Source organism: Protomyctophum bolini (assembly GCF_963924005.1).
Source record: "Protomyctophum bolini genome assembly, chromosome: 17".
Taxonomy (NCBI): domain Eukaryota; kingdom Metazoa; phylum Chordata; class Actinopteri; order Myctophiformes; family Myctophidae; genus Protomyctophum; species Protomyctophum bolini.
This window is the reverse complement of record NC_137878.1, coordinates 26194813-26213740: the sequence shown is the minus strand read 5'-3', so window position 1 is coordinate 26213740 and position 18928 is coordinate 26194813. Positions and strand designations below refer to the sequence as shown.

Sequence of the window (18928 nt, the reverse complement as noted above, 5' to 3'; positions counted from 1 at the left end):
CTCCCGAGCAGGTCCTTGCACAATGGCCATGCATGGTTCCCAAACCTTTCAGGCTCCGACCCCCCAAAACAATCCCCAGCGCTCAACCTTGACAGGCATGTATATGGAGTTGAGGCATTACATTTAGTTTGACTCATTTCCTCAGATAAATATGTCAAAATAGCCAAACTACAAACTCGCAATGCGAGGGTTGTCAGCTCGGCTATTTTCAAAACGTTTCCCTAAGGCTATTTCTTAGGTAATGTTTGACAATTTGGGTTTGACCATTTTGCCAGCTTTGTGTGTGCCGTAGGCCTACTTTGGTTACAAAACACCCCAGAGAATTAGGCCTACCTGCAGGAAAGTGAAGGCTCGTTTGAGAATTTTTAAGAACAATCAAAGCATTGATGTCCATTTATTGGAAACACCCAAGTTGAGCTCTTCTATGATTAAAGCGCCAAACGGAAAGATAAGGAGGGACTTGGAAGCAAAATGCCACTTGACAGTTTTCAAATCAGCCTCATGGTGGCGCTACAACAGGCCAAGTTGCTCACACACACACACACACACACACACACACACACACACACAAACCCAAACAAACATGTTTAAATTACTCCTAAACATTTTGCCAAACATCACTCCACATCCTCCTGGTGGAGACCTGTGCCCAGAAGGGCACTTTTTCTAGTTAATTTCTGCATCTCTTAGGGCCCATTTAACCATATAATGGATTTGGATGGCAAAAATGGCAGATCTGCAAGTTCAGCTACAACAGGCCAAGTTGCGTCTCTCTCTCTCACACACACACACACACACACACACACACACACACAAACACACACGCCCCCCGTTTGGGAACCACTAGGCTAGTCACAGGCAGGAGAAGCTTGTTCACATGAGTTCAGAACCAACTCAGCGTTTCCAGCCTACTGAGCTCATATCAAGCTGATTGATATGCAGATTGACTGGCAGATTTGGCACGTAACCTACCTCCCCAATTACACCTTGGCCTCTAGAGCTGTCCGACGACCTGGCGCTGTCCGAGGTGCTTAACTCTGTCCAGAGTGCTGACTCGCCCTGTGGAAATGCGGTCAAAGAACGAGACTCCACAGTGCGTGCACGAGCACGTATGTCCTTACTCCTTGGCTTAGCCCCTATATGGTACCTCAGTCCCTACGCTCTCCCCATATCCTTGCCCTAACCTTAAAGGACCACTTTTCAACCTATCTTCATATAATTGGTCCTCACTAATGTAACGTTCATGATAAAATACAAAATAAAAATTCTACTCGATCTGTGTCTCATAGGAGGGCTGTGGGCAGTTCAGAAACCCGTCCACCAGTGACATTCGATGCTATGAGACACAGACCGAGTAGGAAAACAATTGTGCTATTTTATCATGATTATTAGTGAGGATCAATAGGTTGAAAAGTGGTCCTTTTATCACACCAATGGCAATACATGATCCAACCACACCAGGCAGTGATATTCAATTCTATGGCTTACCGGTTACATTTTATCAAGTCATGTCTACATCTTCCCGCTGGAGGTCACCAAAGATCCATCTATTTGACAGTCACACACCCCCACACACTGTAGGATTCTTTTTGTGATATATGGTTTTCGTTGTGCCTGTGGTATATGACGATTTGGTAGACTAGATTCGGTCTAGAGATCCTCGCTTACAAAGTAACCAAACACATTTAGTGTGAAACGGTGTGATCATTATTAATCTAAATATTCCATCGGGCACTGTTCTGGACAGCTGTGCGGTGCCGAAAGACCCCTTCGCCTCGGCCTCGCTGGTTGGCGCCTCCTTTCCAGACCTACAGCAAGGGGTCCAGATCCCATAGCCTGAACGGAATATGCCCGAATGATTACTGTGATTGGCTTACAGACAGTAGTGTAGGTTGATTTTGTTGCTGAGTTTAGTTTTGAGGGAAAATGCTGCTATTTGGCCCAAAAGGACTGCAAAAGATTGGTGCTATTACCCTGTACATACTACATATATAACGATGCAATGTGAGTATGTGACATAGCTCTGCTTAGTGCTTACTCAATTATGTACCCCCTCCAACTGTACAGTATGTAAATACACATTTTCAACAGTTTAATTATATTCTCGACGCTTGTTTTGGCAATGTAAACGTATGCGCTTTGGGTATTTAGAAAAGCGCTATATATAATAAATGTGAGCTATTATTATGTTTTCTCATGCCAATAAAGCTCATTTGATTTGAATTGATAATAAATGCAACAACATACTATATGATACTATCTAAATATGTAATTTAATTCACTTTCTCTCTCGAAAATCTGTGGAAATAGGCATATTGAATGAGCTTTTAGATTTACATCTGAATTGAGGAATGTGTGTAAAAAACTAAAGAAAAACAATAGAAAATATTATTATTAGTAGTATTAATAATAATAATAAAAACCAAAACAAACCGCCGGTTGCCTCACACGGGAGTCGACACACACACACACACACACACACACACACACACACACACGCACACACACGCACACACGCACGCACGCACACACACACACGCACACACACACACACACACACACACACGCGCGGCAGTGAGTGTCCCTCCCGGCTATGGGGTATGTTTGTATGTTTGTAACCGCAGCACAGTGACCGGCGGAGCGGAGCGGAGCTTCGTAGCGGCAAGAGGACCACAGATAAAACGGCTGTAGCTTTATTATTGTCCCGCTGACAGAGAGTTGTTGTGGGAACCACGTTGAGCCGGAGGAGCTGCCTGGAGCTTCGTTATCGGGAAAAGTTTAACGGAAATTTGAAGCTCCCTTTTTTTTAAACTGACTTCCATTCCACCGCTCGGGCTTTTGACTCTGAGACTTTAATTTGTGTGCCATGGTGGAGTCCGCTAGCGCTAGCAGAGTGTACTAGCAGCAATAAGGCGGCCTGCGGAGGCTAACTGATGCTACTTGCTAACTGATGCCTGCGGCTCCCTAGTGCCTCGCTCGGCCGACTGTAGGTCGTTGTTAGTCGGGGGTTTTCCAGCTCAGCGGACCCCCCCCTCCCGGATCAGTGCTGCTACATGTGGATCTGTTCGAGGGAGCTGTTGGGCGACCCCCCCTCCCACCACCATAGCATTTCAAGAGAACTTTCTGGAACTTGTGTTTAAATAGGAGGGTAAAGGGGAAGCACTTTGGAACTTACTGAGCAAACAAAACGGAGGAAAATCAAAGTTTAAGCCTTTGGCTTGAACGAGGGAGGGAGGGAGAAGGTGTTCAGTCTATTAGTGTGGGTTTAATGGTCACACACATACACGTCGTGTTCATTTCAGTCTAATTTATTGCACAGGGTGTTTGCTTAGTGACGGTACACACATACATGTTGGGTCTGTTATTTTGTTTTTGGAGGGGGGTGTGTGTGTTTAATGAATACACACTATAGTTCCTGACGGGGCCACCACAGTGAGTGAACCTCCTCCCCGGCAGGCAGGGCTCTCTCTCTCTCTCCTGGATCTCTGCCACCCTCTTCCAGTCTTCTCTACGGGCCACAACGACACTACACGGCACCGCCGCTGCCTAGCTGTGCCCCCATGGAGGACCATGACAACATGGACTATTTTTACCAGCAAGTGCTGCAGAAGGACGTCACCCGCAGGCTGCAGGTCGGCCAGGACCTCATCGACTACCTGCAGGACCCGCAGCGGTCGCCGGACGTGGAGCACGACAAACCGCGGCTGGACAAGACCGTGGACGAGCTGACGGGATGGGTGAACTCCAGCAACTTCAAGGTGAGTTCAGGAAGGATTCAAGGAATTCATTCAGGCCAGAATCCAGATGAACCATTAGCTCTGGTCCATAACGCTATGGACCAGAGGGAGGAACCATGATGGATCAGTAACTCTTGAGGGTCCATTTGTAGACCCTGTACGGGTGTTAAATTTGCACCCATGACTTTTTTCTGTGCGCCGGACAGACACTGCAGCATCGCTCTGCATGGTTCATGAATTATTACCAAGTTATGAATGAGCAGAATAGAAGGGAGGAGCAGATTTCTCCTTTAGTGGAAATATGATTTTGTTCCAGTCACTCACAAGTCTTCTCTACTCTTCCTGGCTGCTCATTTAGACCAAAACCATCTGCCATCAGCAGCACGAAGGGCAGTCTTATCTCAAAATTCTGCTAATCTGATTCAAACGGTCCTGATCTACACTAGGCTGAAGCTAAAGTTTAGTTTCAGCCTGAGGAATTCTCATTCTTTCTCACCCATAAGCGGCACACAGATCCAGTACGTTTGTCCTTTGAAAGAACACCATGATCCATCCAATCCTTTTATGATAAAGAGCAGTCGTTTTGAAGTTTAGCAGCATAGTTACTAAATCAAGTGCATGGCGTTTTCTGTGCATTGTTTGGAGGGGGGGGCATGTTTTTGTTTTGGATCAGACGGTTGTGAGCGTGCGTCTGACTGCGTGTGTTTTGAGAGAAGCCAGCCATTGTCAGAGGCCCAGACTGGAGCAGGGCTGTGGGGGAGGGGTCAAGACAAGCTCATTGTTTGGAGGTGGTCTCTCTCTCCCTCTCTCCTTCTCTCTCTCTCTCCATCTCACTGTCAATCCATCTCTGTCTTCATCATCCATCTCTCTTGTTTTCTCTTCATGCTTTCTTCTTTGCGCTGGGCTGCGTTTCATATCATAGGAATGGAATGTTGACCTTTTCTTGCCAGAAGATATCTTGCTGATCTGGACTCAGACTAAACATTCTGATTCTCGTTTGTTTTTGTTTAGTTTTTTTCCCTCTCCTTTCCAAGGCATGCTGCAATTGAACTGCAGGAATTATTTTTAAACTGACTTGACATTACTGGTGTTATGTGGTCAACTCAGCAAGACTATGAAAACATCTTCAATAAGAGATGAGAATAATGAAGGCGGTCTGTGATGACAGATGGAGCATTTGATTGACGGCACCAATCAAGCGGTGGTCAAGAAAAGTAGTTTGACGAAGTTCTGTGTGTGCACACCATTATCATAAGCTGCTGAACTTCTTGCAAATCAACAACCACTCATTACTATAAGTGAATCTCTCTCTGGGTTGTGGTGTTTCTGTGCATTGTCATGGTACATTTATAATCTGTCATAAGACGAGTTGGTGTCACTTGAACAAAAATAGCCGATCTACTAACGAGCAACATGTCTTATGACAAAGTATAATGTAGGCTTCATTGAGAGACCACCAGGCCACAGCTGTCTGAAGTGAAATGTAGAACCACCAGTGTGTCTTTCATGCCGTTGCTTTCCCCATTGGCAGACGGCTGTGCGGCAGTGGCTATGGGGTAGAGTGGCCGGTAGAACAGCCCGATGGGAACCTTGACGGTCCGTGAGGTTCCCAGTTCTATCTCGGAGACTCGGACTCCCCCAGAGTTAGTGTCGAGGTGTCCTTGAGCAAGATGCTGAACGCCTAATTGCTCCCGATGTGCAGGTTGGTGCCTTGCGTGGTTTCCTCTGTGTATGAATGGGTGAATGTGCATTACAATCTATGTAAAGCGCTTTGGATAAAAGAGATATATATATTTATGCACCATTTACATCACACCTTAGATTTTTTTGCAGGAATCTCACACCTGCCAATAAGCCTTGAAGCTTATTGGCAGGTGTGAGATTCCTGCAAAAAAATTGCTTTGTTGCATTAACACAACAGACGGACGTCACGTCATAAAGCCAAGGACAATGTTTTTTGACTACAGTCAGTCAGCCAGACAGTGGACTCTGAGTCAGACAGACATATCGGGTGCTTAGTTAGTACAGCTCTGGGGCCAGTATGTATAACCCTTCTTTCATAAACTTCTATCTGTGGTGATAAAGGAAGTCTTATAGCTGAGCGGGAGGGAGTCTGAAGAATATGCTGAGTCAGCATCTGGGGCCCGGGGGATGGAGAGAGAAGAGGAACGGGGGTGGGATGCAGAATTCTAGATTCAGAGAGAGTGGAGGGCTGTAGGGCGACAGATTGGGCACAGCCAGACTCCAGAGGGGAGTGGAAAGCTCAAATATGCTCAAATAGTGACTCACAAAATGCTAGTGTCTGGAGGAGTATCACACTGCAGTTCTGCTTTGGCGGAAATATCGATGTAGTGCCTTCTCCTTTCCTTTCTGTTCCGAGCCTTCCCTCATCTGCCTCTGATCCTTCTGTCTGGGGAGTCTGTCATCCTCTTAAAACTACTCCCCTGTGTATTCCTGTCTTTCTTCCAGCGTTCACTCTCACTGCAGCCCTCTCACCTTCACGGTGCACTCTATGCATAATCTCACACATCACACACACACACACACACACACACACACACACACAGCGCAGCAGACATTAATATTGCAGGCTGCTGCTTTTACTGCTCTGTCAAGAACAGGCAGGGCCAGATGACTGTGCACTGTGACTGGAGCGCTTCAGGATGGTATCTACTGCGAGAGTCAGTCGGTGGCCAAGTCCCAGCCTCCTCCCACTGGCATCCGGTCTGTCTCACGTCTCCCGAAGGAGGATGAGGCTCTCCATCACCGTCTGTTACAGTAGCGTGTGCAGATTGTACGGCACAGAGACGATAAGCATTTGGGCTAGTTGTCAACTCATTAGAAGTGTATTATCTCTAAGATCCAGCAGGATCCAAAAGCCCTCATGTCAAGGATTATGTGTTTTCTTTGTAGAGGCTAGGCTTGTACCGATGTATTGGCACTATCTACTTATTGACAGATCTGCAGATAGTTGGGGGCACTTGGTTATTGATCTCGGCCAGTAATTTAATACCAGGGTGTCCTTGACTAAATGTTGTTCCAAATATTTGTGACCCTGTCTACCGAATTCAATCTGCTGGATGTTGCTGAAATCGGCTGGATAACTTAAACTGTCATCAGCAACGTCAGTGTTTTGTAGAACAGGTCTCGTTTTCATATTTAGCTGCCATTGGCAGCTGTCGAGGCTGTTTAAAAGTCTGGCATGCTTGAATTGAATACTTGAATTGGTCCTGTAGGAACAATCACAAATCTCAGATCACCAGGTACTGGTCTGCCAATACTTTTTTACTGTAGAATAAAAACTAAACTGGCTACATTTAGTCGCTATGGGCCAAAATACCTCAGGTATTGACACTTAACGGTTGCCCAACTGCCTGTGGCAACTGGCAAGTAAATAAAAGGTTCGGGGAAAGTTTAATTTTCTTTCAGGTTTCCCGACAAGCATGGGCATTCCGTCTTCAATGAATTTGAAGAACAATGTTACCTTTTTTGCAACTAGCTGTTGCAGTCATACTGGTTTTTGTGTGTGAACACAAACATTGGCTTGTGATTGGCTGATCACCCCATAGCGATGATTTGATTAGCTGAGCAAAGTACACATGAAGAGAAGAGTGAGTGAGAAAAGTGAAGACACTAAAAGTGATTGTCCGGAATGACTTTTGTGATGATTTGATTGGCTGATCATGGAATGTGATGATAAGAGCGCCCCTCACTTCACACAAGTGTGATGTTTCTGTCAACACTCGGCAGTTAATTCATTTGTTCTACATTTTTCCTATCATTTTATAATGGAAACTTTACTTTTCGGGCAGGTGGGCATGACATTTGGACAAGTAAAACATGACCTGTAGTCCCTTACTTGCCCAATCGGCAAGTTCCTCTGAGACCTTGGTGTCAACCCCTGTCCTATAGAGTGTCGCAGGCCAGGCCGCCCCAACCAGGGCCCAGGAAATTATTCCACGTTCATTTTCCTCAAAGACCTTTTAAGCCTCGCACAAAGCCAACTCGAGCCAACTCAAACAAACACAATATTTCAAGGCAATAAATAAAACTTAGCGTCTGTCGACTGGAGCTCATTTAATAAATGCAAACCAACTGTTGGCATTAAAAAACAAAACAAAACACAGATGGCACGATTTACATAGATGGACACAAGAAATGTATGCATTATGATAATAAATACAAGCCACCTGGCTGGTGGAGCGCTGTGGGAGAGAGGTGACCCATCCTAAGGAACTAGTCCAGCTCATCACAGCAGGTGGAGAGGAGGGTGTATGACACAGCTTTATGCATCTCATGAAGCCTGAGTTATGTCTTTATGCACCGGTGCACAGTGCAGCAGATCTACAAGCTCACAATGTGTTGCGCTGTTTGCTGTTATGTGTTGCGTGAGCTGTTGTGGTGTGCAACACCAGTACACAATAAAGCACCGGTATAAAACTATAAATTGGGGCGGGGGTGGTGGTGGCTCAGGGGTAGAGTGGCCGGATGGCAACTGCAAGGTTCCCAGTTCGAACCCGGGCTCCCCCAGAGTTGGTGTCGAAGTGTCCTTGAGCAAGACTCTGAACCTCCAATTGCTCCCGATGTGCTGGTTGGTGCCTTGCATGGTTTCCGCCGTCATCGGTGTATCAATGGGTGAATATAATGCACCATTTATGTAAAGCGCCTTGGATAAAGGCACTATAGAAATGCACCATTTACCATATAAGTGTGTCTGTTCTTTTGGTGGTTCTCTGGTGAACTTTGAAGGTATTTCTTCGTGATGCTTTTGGTAATGGGTTTAAATAAGGTTATAGGCTAACACTCATGCTGAGACTATCAGCCTACTACAGACAGTGCATTTGATTTAAACATAGCATAGCCTATTAGGAGTGATTATCTACAAAATAATCTATGCCTACTTTATCTCCGAAAGAATGTGCGGAGAAAACAACTTCATATTGAATATCCGTCTGTGATTATGGCCGACTGTCAACCTAATCTATGACTGTGTCACACTGGCAATCTTCAGGGAATATGAACCAGTACTGAATTTAAAACATTACATGTTGTTGCCCGTTTATCATCCACAAGCAAACACTCTCACGGACGGTAAAGTGCAGAAGTTGGATATAAGCCTGCCCTACATGCACTTAGTATAGTTTTCATATCTGTGTATTACTATGGCTGTCATGATGAACAACAACCAGATGTTGTAAAAATGCAGCTGCTGAACTTGTTCCACCCCACCCCCTTTTCACACATGAAAACTCAATCGTGCGCCGAATCGCCAATGGGCTTGAACTTGACCGACCTCAGTTGCCGCCCTGCTTTGCTGACTGCTCCTGTGAGCTCTGACTGTACCCCAAAATATGCACACACCCAGCAGATGACCACCCCAATGAAACCCCTACTGTTATTGGCCGGCCATCAGCCTGATGTTTTTGCTGATTTAAGGTCTTACTCGTTTCTGGAACAAATGACCGTATTGTAATTCTTATAACAGAATAGATATGAAGTCCACATACCAGCTGACGGTTGTGTGACACTGAATCGGTTCTAAAAATGTGATGTAACCCATTCTGGTTCCTCCGAATCCTCCGGTTCCGGATGATCCCAACCCTAGTTTGGTGTTGTATCTTATCCATGATGTGTTGCTGATGGACTAGGGGTTACTGTCATTTGTATATGCTACTTTTGTACATACCTTTTGTCATCCTTTAGTGAATCAGTTTGTCTACATCGTTGAAACGAGCTACATAAATACCATGGTTATGACATCATGACTTGGTAAATCTGTTGGACTTTGCGTTGCTGTTGGAGGGGTTTAAATGACAAACGGATCATGTTAATGTAGTTCACCAACATGTGTGAATGCCTGTCTTTGTTCCACATCATGAAAAGATATTTGTTTTCTGAATTGCTGGGCAAACATAATTAACCAATTAAGCAATCTCCCCTTTCATGGCCTCTGTAAGTAAGGCTTCTGTTTGCTTTTCATGGTCTCTCACGTAGTTTTTTTGTTTGTTGTCGTCTTGAATTCAGCGTTCGTCTTTTAAACTCATGAGCTCCTTAAGCCCCTCCAGAAAGCCAGGGGGTGCCGGTACACGGTATGCGCATTAAAATGCCGCTAAGCCCCTCATGCACACACAGTGCTTAAGTTCCTCTCAAAGCCCTTATTCATTGAGGGTACGGTGAAAAAAAATCCACTTGGGTTTCTTTAGGTGAAGCTCAGCACAGCACCAGGTTACAATGCACAGGTGTGTGTGTGTGTGTGTGTGTGTGTGTGTGTGTGTGTGTGTGCGCGCATGTGTGCGTGTGCCTGCACGTGTGTCTGCAGTGTATACACTGCGAAATGGTGAGGGGCCCTTTTTTACATTCTGTTAAATTTACACTCAGTCTTTTGTGCGTTGGGTTGCTGCTGCTGCCTGGCCAGCAACCCAACACTCAATCACAGACTCACACCAAGGTCGGCAAGGTCACTGGCGCTGAATCACAGTGTGACACACACACTCCAACTGAGCCACTGATGATATGTATATGTTTGTGTGTGTGTGTGTGTGTGTGTGTGTGTGTGTGTGCGTGCATGGGGCTGTAAGACTGTGTGTGTGGACCGTGTCTCAGTGCCTTAAACTTTATCTGCAGTTATAGTTATATTCTGTACCTGTCTGTATTTGTGACATTTTGTTTTTATTATCTTAATTTTCTGAAATCGGACGCCTGCACAAAAGGTTAAGGAAAAGCAACGGCGAGCCGAGGTAGAGCGCAGATGGTCTTTCGGGTGAATAATTTCCCCCTCTCTGACACAGTACTGTAGTAAATACATGCCCACATTTCCCCATCTGTGTGTGGATATTTTTGGACGAATGAATCATGGTAGAAATTAATGTTTCGTCGTCCAGCAGCTCTATATTTATTATTTACATTTGTCTGTCTGCGCTCATTCCTAATAAGTCGGTGGGTTCGACCGCGGAACAGAACCGCCTCTCTTTGCTTATTCTCGCCAGACGACAACAACATCCACAGCTTCTTGTGTCTTTCCCTCTAGCCTTATTCATATACTTTATCGTATGCCGCTGTCACATGCTGAAAATAGCTGATCTACAAGCTTACAGTGCGAGAAAAGATATGTTCAGAGTCCGACACAGCCGTACATTAAAAAGGTTCACCCAGACCGAGCCTCCCGGCCATCAAATGATTGGCTCGGGAAACGCAGTGAATTCAGAAGGCTTCATGGGGTGTGTAATTGATAGAAAATAAGTAATGTTTTGGGTGAACTACTCTAAGCACCTCTCTCTCTCTCTCTGAACATATGGTCATGAGCACAATGTTTGATGTTTCCCTTCAATCTCTCTCTCTCGCTCCACACTTCTGTCCTCCTCCCTTCTTGTCCTCTTGCCATCTCTGTCCTCTCTCCTCCATCCGTCTCCTCATCCTGCGTACCTCGCCTCTTTTTCCCCTCGCCCTGTTCCCCTCCTGCTGCCTCTCTTTCTCTCTCTCTCATCATAAATGAGGTCAGTATGGTGGAGTCATCATCATATCGACCCGGAGCTCATGTTTCTAATCCAGGATGACTCTTTCTCCAGTTCGTCCCCCCGGCCTCCTCCTGCCTTTTCTCTTCTTGGCCTCCGTCTCGGTCTTTCTTCTCTTCACCGTCTCTCTTCTCTCTGTCTGTGGTTACCTGGCTCGTCTCTCCTCCTCTCTCTCATGACTAAAATAGGGAAGAGGCTTTGCTGTGTAGTCTGTAGGGGACAGAGCAGAGGGCTTTGCTGTGTAGTCTGTAGGGGACAGAGCAGAGGGAATGATGTTTTCAGGGATTTTCTTTCTGTGAACCGCCGGCGAGCCGTGCTGCCAACATAAGCATTCCAGGAGCTGCATGGGATCTGATACTAATCAACCACGCTGTGGAAAAACTCCCTTCTGCAGGCACGCACGCACGTGCGCACGCGCGCACACACACACACACACACACACACACATACACACACAGTTTGTTAGTGATGTTAGTGACTTAGTCACGACATAGGACTGTCGACCTGTACATTTGCGAGGTGATGTGACATTAGAGGTGACATCACCGTACTTTTGGACCAAAACGCATATTCAATCTTCAATCAATTCTATATTTCAGACCCAAGGGAGATCCATATCACAACAAAAACACATTACAATAAAAAAACAATACAATCGTTTTGATACAAATGCAACACTGTACCCTTATGCTTGATGTCTTTATTTACTGAAATCCGACTAAAGGCTTTTTTTCGAGCGATGGAAATAGCTGGTGGTTTTGTGCTGCCTCTCTGCGGTACTCTCTGCACCCTGTGAACAGCAGGATGCGAGTAGGGTGGAGAGGCAGCTAAAATAAATAAAATATTAGATTGCGTTATTTTGTCTTTTTGCAGAGCAGAAGTCTAGCCCTCTACTGTAGTGTGTCTGTACTCTGTACAGTATGTGTCTCTGGTGCAGCTGCACTATTCTTCCTTTGTTGTACATTTTGAAATAATTGACTCTCTGTTGGGTTGAAAAACCTCATATGTCCAAAACATTAACTTTTCAGGATTCAAATAAAAAAGTAGCAGATGGACAAGCTCAACACGTGTCGCTTTGCACCACGTTTTGAGCTTGTGGATCTGCTACCTTCGATGCTTTTGTGAATGATCAAGTAGGGCGTTAATTTACGGAAAAAACACAAAAAAGTTAAAATACGGACATAAAAGGTTTCTGCCTCGACAGCAACGAAAGTACATGTTCTACTGGAAGCCAACAGGCGCTCTGAGCGGCCCTAAAACCTGGCCTAAATATGGAGTCATACTTCATAGGTGTGTCATACAGTCATAGATGACTGACGTCACAGCATGGCCACAGCCGTTCCCTTGTGGATCTCTTTCGATTTTCTTTATTTAATTGAAATGTACTTCATAAATTATAGCTAGCTTCTCTCTCTCTCTCTCTCTCTCTCTCTCTCTCTCTCTCTCTATCTCTCTCCAACTGGGTAAGGCAGATGGCTGGCCGCCCACCTAGAGCCTGGGGTCTGTTCAAGCCGGGTGTCTTCCCGTTGAAGGGGAGTTTTTCCTTTCAGCTGTTGCCAAGTGCTGGCGGGAATTGTTGGGTCTCTGTAAGAGTATGGTGTTGAGTCTGTTGACCTGCTCTATATGAAAACTGTCATGAGACAACTATGCTATGATTTGGTACCCTATAAATGAAACAGACTTGACCGTGGACACGGTTCATCGGCGCAGAACATCCTGTTATATCCCGTCAGCAAAAGGCTGATGCACACCTCAGAAGGCTAGTGACAGGTGCATATGGCAACATAGCATATATTAAAAAGGGTATCTTAGGAAAAACATAAAAAAGGTCCCGCACACCGTCGGACACTTGCCAAAATGTTGCTCTTTATTAGGTCGACGTTTCGGTCGATTAGACCTTCATCAGGACAGACAATGGTTTGTCTTGTCTGAATGATGTGGGACCTTTTCTTTGTTTTTCAAAGATACCCTTTTTAATATCTTGTCTTTTATCATTTGATGATGATGGACCTGAGGTCTGATCAGACCTGCAAGGGTCCATTTTGAACCCCCTATAGGAATCGTTAAAGGGAACCGTAAATGAATCGGACCGTTAAGAGGGAATGATTACAGAACCGGAATCGTTAAAATCCTAAAGGAGCCCGAACACTAGTCCAGTCCCAAGTCCCCACAGGTCCATGGTCAGTTGGATGGGGATGAGTTGAGGGACAGGGAGGGAGTCCATGACGATGATACTGTACAATACAAGCACAAATGTCACATGCCCCGTTTCACTTCCCTACTCTCGTCTCACTGGAAATACATTAAGGCCAGGCGGAAAGAAAACAATCCAACAATGGTGTCTTGATGAATAGTGTTTTATTAAGTGAATGGAGGAAGTGCTTTCTCTAGGTGCAGCTTGGCTGAGGCCTACTTAGTCATTGTTGGGAGGACCCGTTGACCGCAGGTCGGGTAGTACAACTCAAAAACATTGTTGACTTGACATATTGGACTTGTGTATAATATATGGCAAGAATTGTTGTAGATTAAATAATCTTCCAAAGATGTGTCGAGAATTTATTAATAATATTCAGCAGAGTAACAGCACACAGAGAGTAAGGAACAGGCCGCCTCGCCTATTCCGGCAGCCCCTCCGGGCGCAAGCCTCCCCAACCCCAATCCCAGACAGTTCTTATTGCCCACTATAACAGAGACTCTATGGTCATATAAGGAAGGATCTTCGCTAAAGATAAGGGCGACACACAAATAGTTACACATTCGCTGCCATAGTGATGGTAAGCATGGAGAAGTCAGGTCAGCTGTCAGATTGACAACTGCAGTTGGAGTCAGAATGAGTACATTGATGCTGTGAAAGGTGCCTCTAGTATTGACTGTAGATTGACAAATATAGAATAATACATTATATTTGGCAATCTAAAATAGCCATAACAGAATACACAATGAGACAATGAAAGTTATTTAGTTTATTCTAATATGTACAAGCGAGCTTGTTGGGCTATTTTGGGCAAAAAGATTGATTTTGCGTAATGTTATTCAAGATGATAAAGTACAGCTGCAACTCAAGTCTGTTTCACACGAGTATAAGTGATTAAGATGCATGAGAGCATGAAAGAGTGACATGATCTAATCCCCAGTGGACTTGGAAAGGAACCCATTTAAAGAGTGACATGATCTAATCCCCAGTGGACTTGGAAAGGAACCCATTTCTCTGGCTGCATGCTGGCTGGCACCCACTTAAACGAGTGAACTCGGCGAACTTATTCTATTTTTCCCCCCGTGAAAATATTTTTAAGTGCAACGGTAGCAGTGGTAGGAGGGGAAGATGAGAGAAGGTGTTGTCACTCATGAATGATGATGGCACAAAGCACGTCTACAAAGCATTCAGCAACATGACGTACACACTCACAGACACATTGCCGACCGCGTATCGGATTCATAACCTCATCATCCCCACAGGCCCAACATTGTACCATACACACATTAACTGCTACAGCCAGCTAGTAAAAAATAAACGACTGTGACATTTCTATAATGTGATCAAAGCCTTGGGGAGGGAAACCTCCCCAAGGCTTGTTATGGTATCAATAGCAACACGTGTGTCATTGGACTCGAGGGTGTAGTAGCTGGCTGTTAACATGGAAGTATAAGGGTGCTTATGATCCGTGGAAGTGTCCTTGAGCAAGGCACTGTACCCCGGCCTAGGCCCTAACCTCTCCTGATGAGCAGGGGTTGGTGCGTTGCATGGTTGAACTCCAGCCTCCATTGTTTGTGGTGTGTCAATGTGCGTTTGTGTGAGTGGGTGAATGAAATGCACATCGTCAACTAGCACTCTGGAGGAAGACTATGGATATAGAAATGCTCAATTTACCGTTTATGGATCTATACGTTTCGGACTGTGGGTTTAAATCACACGGACCCTAGCCTAGTAGCCTTCCTATTCTGCACATGTCATTAGTAGATCTAAAATCACATGCGGGTCTGCTATTCTAGTCAAAGAGGTTTGGTGTTGAGGTGTTGAGGATCAGGTACAGAACCCAGCCTGACCCGGTCAACACGGTAATGTATCGTCTCTGTCGGGTGGAAACCCCCAAAAGATACAAAACTGTTACTTTTCACGATTCAAATTCAAAAGCGGCAAAAGCCTTAAAGCTCATGCTTAAAGCTCAAAAGAAACGCGTCGCTTTGCGGCACGTTTCGAGCTTGTACATCTGCTACTTTTTATGCTTTTGTTGTGTGACGCTGTAGTCAAGCAGGGCATTCATTTACAAAAAAAAGCATTTCAAAATCTGATATAGCGTTAACACTGTTCTGCTGAACTGTACCGTCTTCCTGCCACACCTCCTACCACCAGCATCACGGTGGAAGAAGACACTGACCCACTATTGGTATTATTTAACGTGAAACAGCCAAACTGTCTGATGTTGACCCCACATTAACCATGTCTCTCTTTCTCCTTCTTTCTGTCGTGTCTCCTGCAGGTGGTTCTTGTGGGAATAGACATCTGCGGGGCGTTCGTCGACCGCTTAGGGGAACGCTTCAAGGGACACCTGGGCACAGGTGAGACCTGGCATAATCATCCAGCCTTTATTAACACGGAGAAACCTGGTTTCTAGCCTACCTTCAAAATGCAGTGATCAGCGTTATACTCGTCACAGTTTGGACGAGTCTGCTTGTTGCTACTCTTGTCTAAACTGGTTTAATGACGCAACACACACACCTCTATATCAGAGAATAAATTATTCTCTATAGCAGTGATTCTAATCATTTTCAGGCAGCGACCCCCCAATCATGGTTGTACTGGGATCCCCACCCTGACAAGCACTTGGAATTGTAGGAGTTGATGCATTACATATAGTTTAACTCGGTTCCACAGATAAATATTGTGAAAATAGACTATCTACAAGCTCACAGTGCCTCACAGCGCCCCTATCAACACTGTCAAATCCTCTGTGTGAATTGAACCCTGAAGAGTGTAAAGATTGAACTAAATGGACCCGTAAAGGCTGACGGTGTCATCCGCTCCTTGCGTCCGACCCATTGTTTACATTGGCTGTAGCCACAGCGGAGGCATCCGGTGCAGTGAGTGCGTCAAAACCTGTCGGAGCGTCTTTCAGAGCTCAGTTCAATTTGGGAGCGTTGACGCTCCGCTTTATATTTCTGACTTTCATGGCAGTGGACGACGTACAGGTATGTTTGTTTTCACCTCTATTAGCACAAAATCGGGTTTTAATTGAAACGGGTGATGTGAACAAGCGGAAACGAGCATCAGAGCCTTAAGGGTCCATTTGGTTTCGACACACTCTCAGTTACAGACCTGTAAGGGTCCAGTTGGTTTTAATACGCTGTCAGTTACATACTTGTGTCACTGCATAGCATTGTACATGAGTTATAGCATCAGCAGAGTATCAATGTTAGGTATATTTGTTAGGTTACATCACAGTCATGTAACAATATCATCATAATCGATTAAAATCGAGTCAAACCGGTGACAATTTAAATCACGATTAAATCGCAACTTGAATCATGATGCAAACAGCAGAGGGCACGTAAAAAAATAAGAGACGAAAATACAGGATCTTTGTAAGATAATTGATGAATGATGAATTTGCTAATTAATTCATTGATATGAGAAGAAAATTAAAAGAGAAAATACTGGATTTGTGTAAGAGAAATAATAAAGTAAGAATTTTCGTTTCATTTGTCTGGAAAAGGGGAACCCTGTTTGGGTTTTTTTATGCCCAAACCACAACAAAGGGTCGGGTTGGGACTAGGGCAATATCGCCATACCGCCGGTATGTAACGCATCAGGGTCATTACCGCAGTAAACCTTTTTTATTTATTTATTTAACTTTTTTCTCCTGTTTGTGCTGTTCTGGTGACCTAAGTTCTAGGCCTACGAGTGCATATGGGGTGATATGAAATGAAAAGTTTATCATAATAGACGGAATCAGTGAGGCTCAGTGTGATCATGTCAGCAATAATGTTAACTCATGGCGGCTGGAAGTTGAACCTTTAAATTCATCATATATTATGTTTGGCTCATCAATCTATCGTCAGTTAACTTGGAATTTGTTTAATATGTTTAAGATAATAGGTTCCATGATGAGGGAACGTTTTTGAATGGTGAGGTGTTTGTTTCATGCTATGCTGAGCCGGCATTTCCTTGTAGTGAGAATGCTTTCCATTGCGATTCCAAAACTAAATGACTGATGAGTTGAGATGAGTGTTTGAAATCATTCCAACCCGATAGACCTACCTATTAAACCTCAGTCTAAATGTTTTGTCAGTCAAAAGATAAAAACAGTTCTGTCTGTAAACCTTTACGTGAGCGACCTGCAGTGGTCTCTCTGCTTTTCTCTCTCCCTCTCTCGTCTCTCGCTTACAGACACTGCACGTCTCATGTAATGTTCATGAATCCAAGTAATTGTACCTGAGGTATGCAGAAGTGCATCTTATATAATGCTGTAGGACTATTTGTGGCGGTGATGCGTCACATTACTTGACCTATCCTATGGTATATAAACAGTGCTGCTGGTCTACCTTAAAAAAACGTTTTGTCCCAACTTGGGACAAAACGTTTTTTAAGGACCACACCAATGCAACTCAATGAGTTGCATCAGTGTGTTCTCCAACCCGACCCTTTGGTGTGGTTTGAGCTTTACCCTTCAAGACGGGAACCCACCTTCTGGATTCTTGTTATGTACAGTATCATGGGTCAGCGGCATTACTCCGACCGCTCGTTATTCCGACAACACGTTGTTCCGACGTGCCCCATTACTAACCCTGTCCCTAATCCTAACCGCACGCCAAGCCACGTTGTCAGAACGAATGCGCCGTCGCATTAGTTGAGCGGATCCTGTACATACATGATATACAATAGCAACATAACATCTTTGTACTGTTTTCCAAATCGCATCGTGAGTTGAGTGAATCGTTAGAAGCCAATTCAACCACATTGTCCAAGGTTGATTTTCACAGGTAAAATCCACATGGTAGATTGACAGGAAAAGTAAAGTCTATAATGTCCACCCTGGTGACATCATGGATGAGAGTTTAACTGACACTAGGTATGTTTTACTGTGTAGTTCCAGGCCATGCATTTAGCTTTTAACTAGAGTTCCAGAGTGAACACACAGTGCTGAGTGAGCGGCAGTGCGGCACACTTTAGAAGCTTTCTTCACAATGTGTTCCGTTGTTCAGAGTCTGGAGGTATTTGTACTTTTGACGTAACTACTCTTGAGCCGTGCCTTCTGCATTGTTGGTCTAAGCTGTGTGTGTGTGTGTGTGTGTGTGTGTGTGTGTGTGTGTGGGTGCACATACAGACAAGTAACAAGGAGAGCAGAGAAAGAGCGAAACAGACAGAGGGACAGATGGCAGAGGCGAAAAAGAGAGAGATTCCAGAGCTGACAGCCATGACTTTAGAGAGATGACACAGTCAGACACACACACACACACACACACACACACACACACACACACACACACACACACACACACACACACACACATACAGTACAACTGGGTTTAGGGTGTGTGTGTGTGTGTGTGGTTGTACACTAGTCCATTCATTGCGTTGTGACTTCCGTGCCCCCACAACTCTCTAGTCTCACTTCAACTTTGTCCTTCCTCTAAGACAAATCAGCAGCAGCATGGGCTGGTCTCTCTCTCTCCCCCCTCCTC

At 44.9% G+C, this 18928-nt stretch overlaps 1 protein-coding gene across 21 annotated transcripts in view; it reads left to right on the top strand.

Annotated features, from left to right (window-relative positions):
* The first annotated feature begins 2640 nt into the window (after positions 1 to 2640).
* clasp2 (cytoplasmic linker associated protein 2) overlaps positions 2641 to 18928 on the top strand; it is a 117027-nt gene continuing 100739 nt past the window's right edge. For all 21 annotated transcript variants that reach the window (XM_080787901.1, XM_080787915.1, XM_080787912.1 and 18 more), the window contains exons 1-2: positions 2641 to 3758; positions 15727 to 15805. In XM_080787901.1, the coding sequence (XP_080644027.1) occupies positions 3561 to 3758; positions 15727 to 15805 (277 nt within the window). In that variant the 5' untranslated portion in view covers positions 2641 to 3560. The remainder of the gene's footprint in view (positions 3759 to 15726; positions 15806 to 18928) is intronic.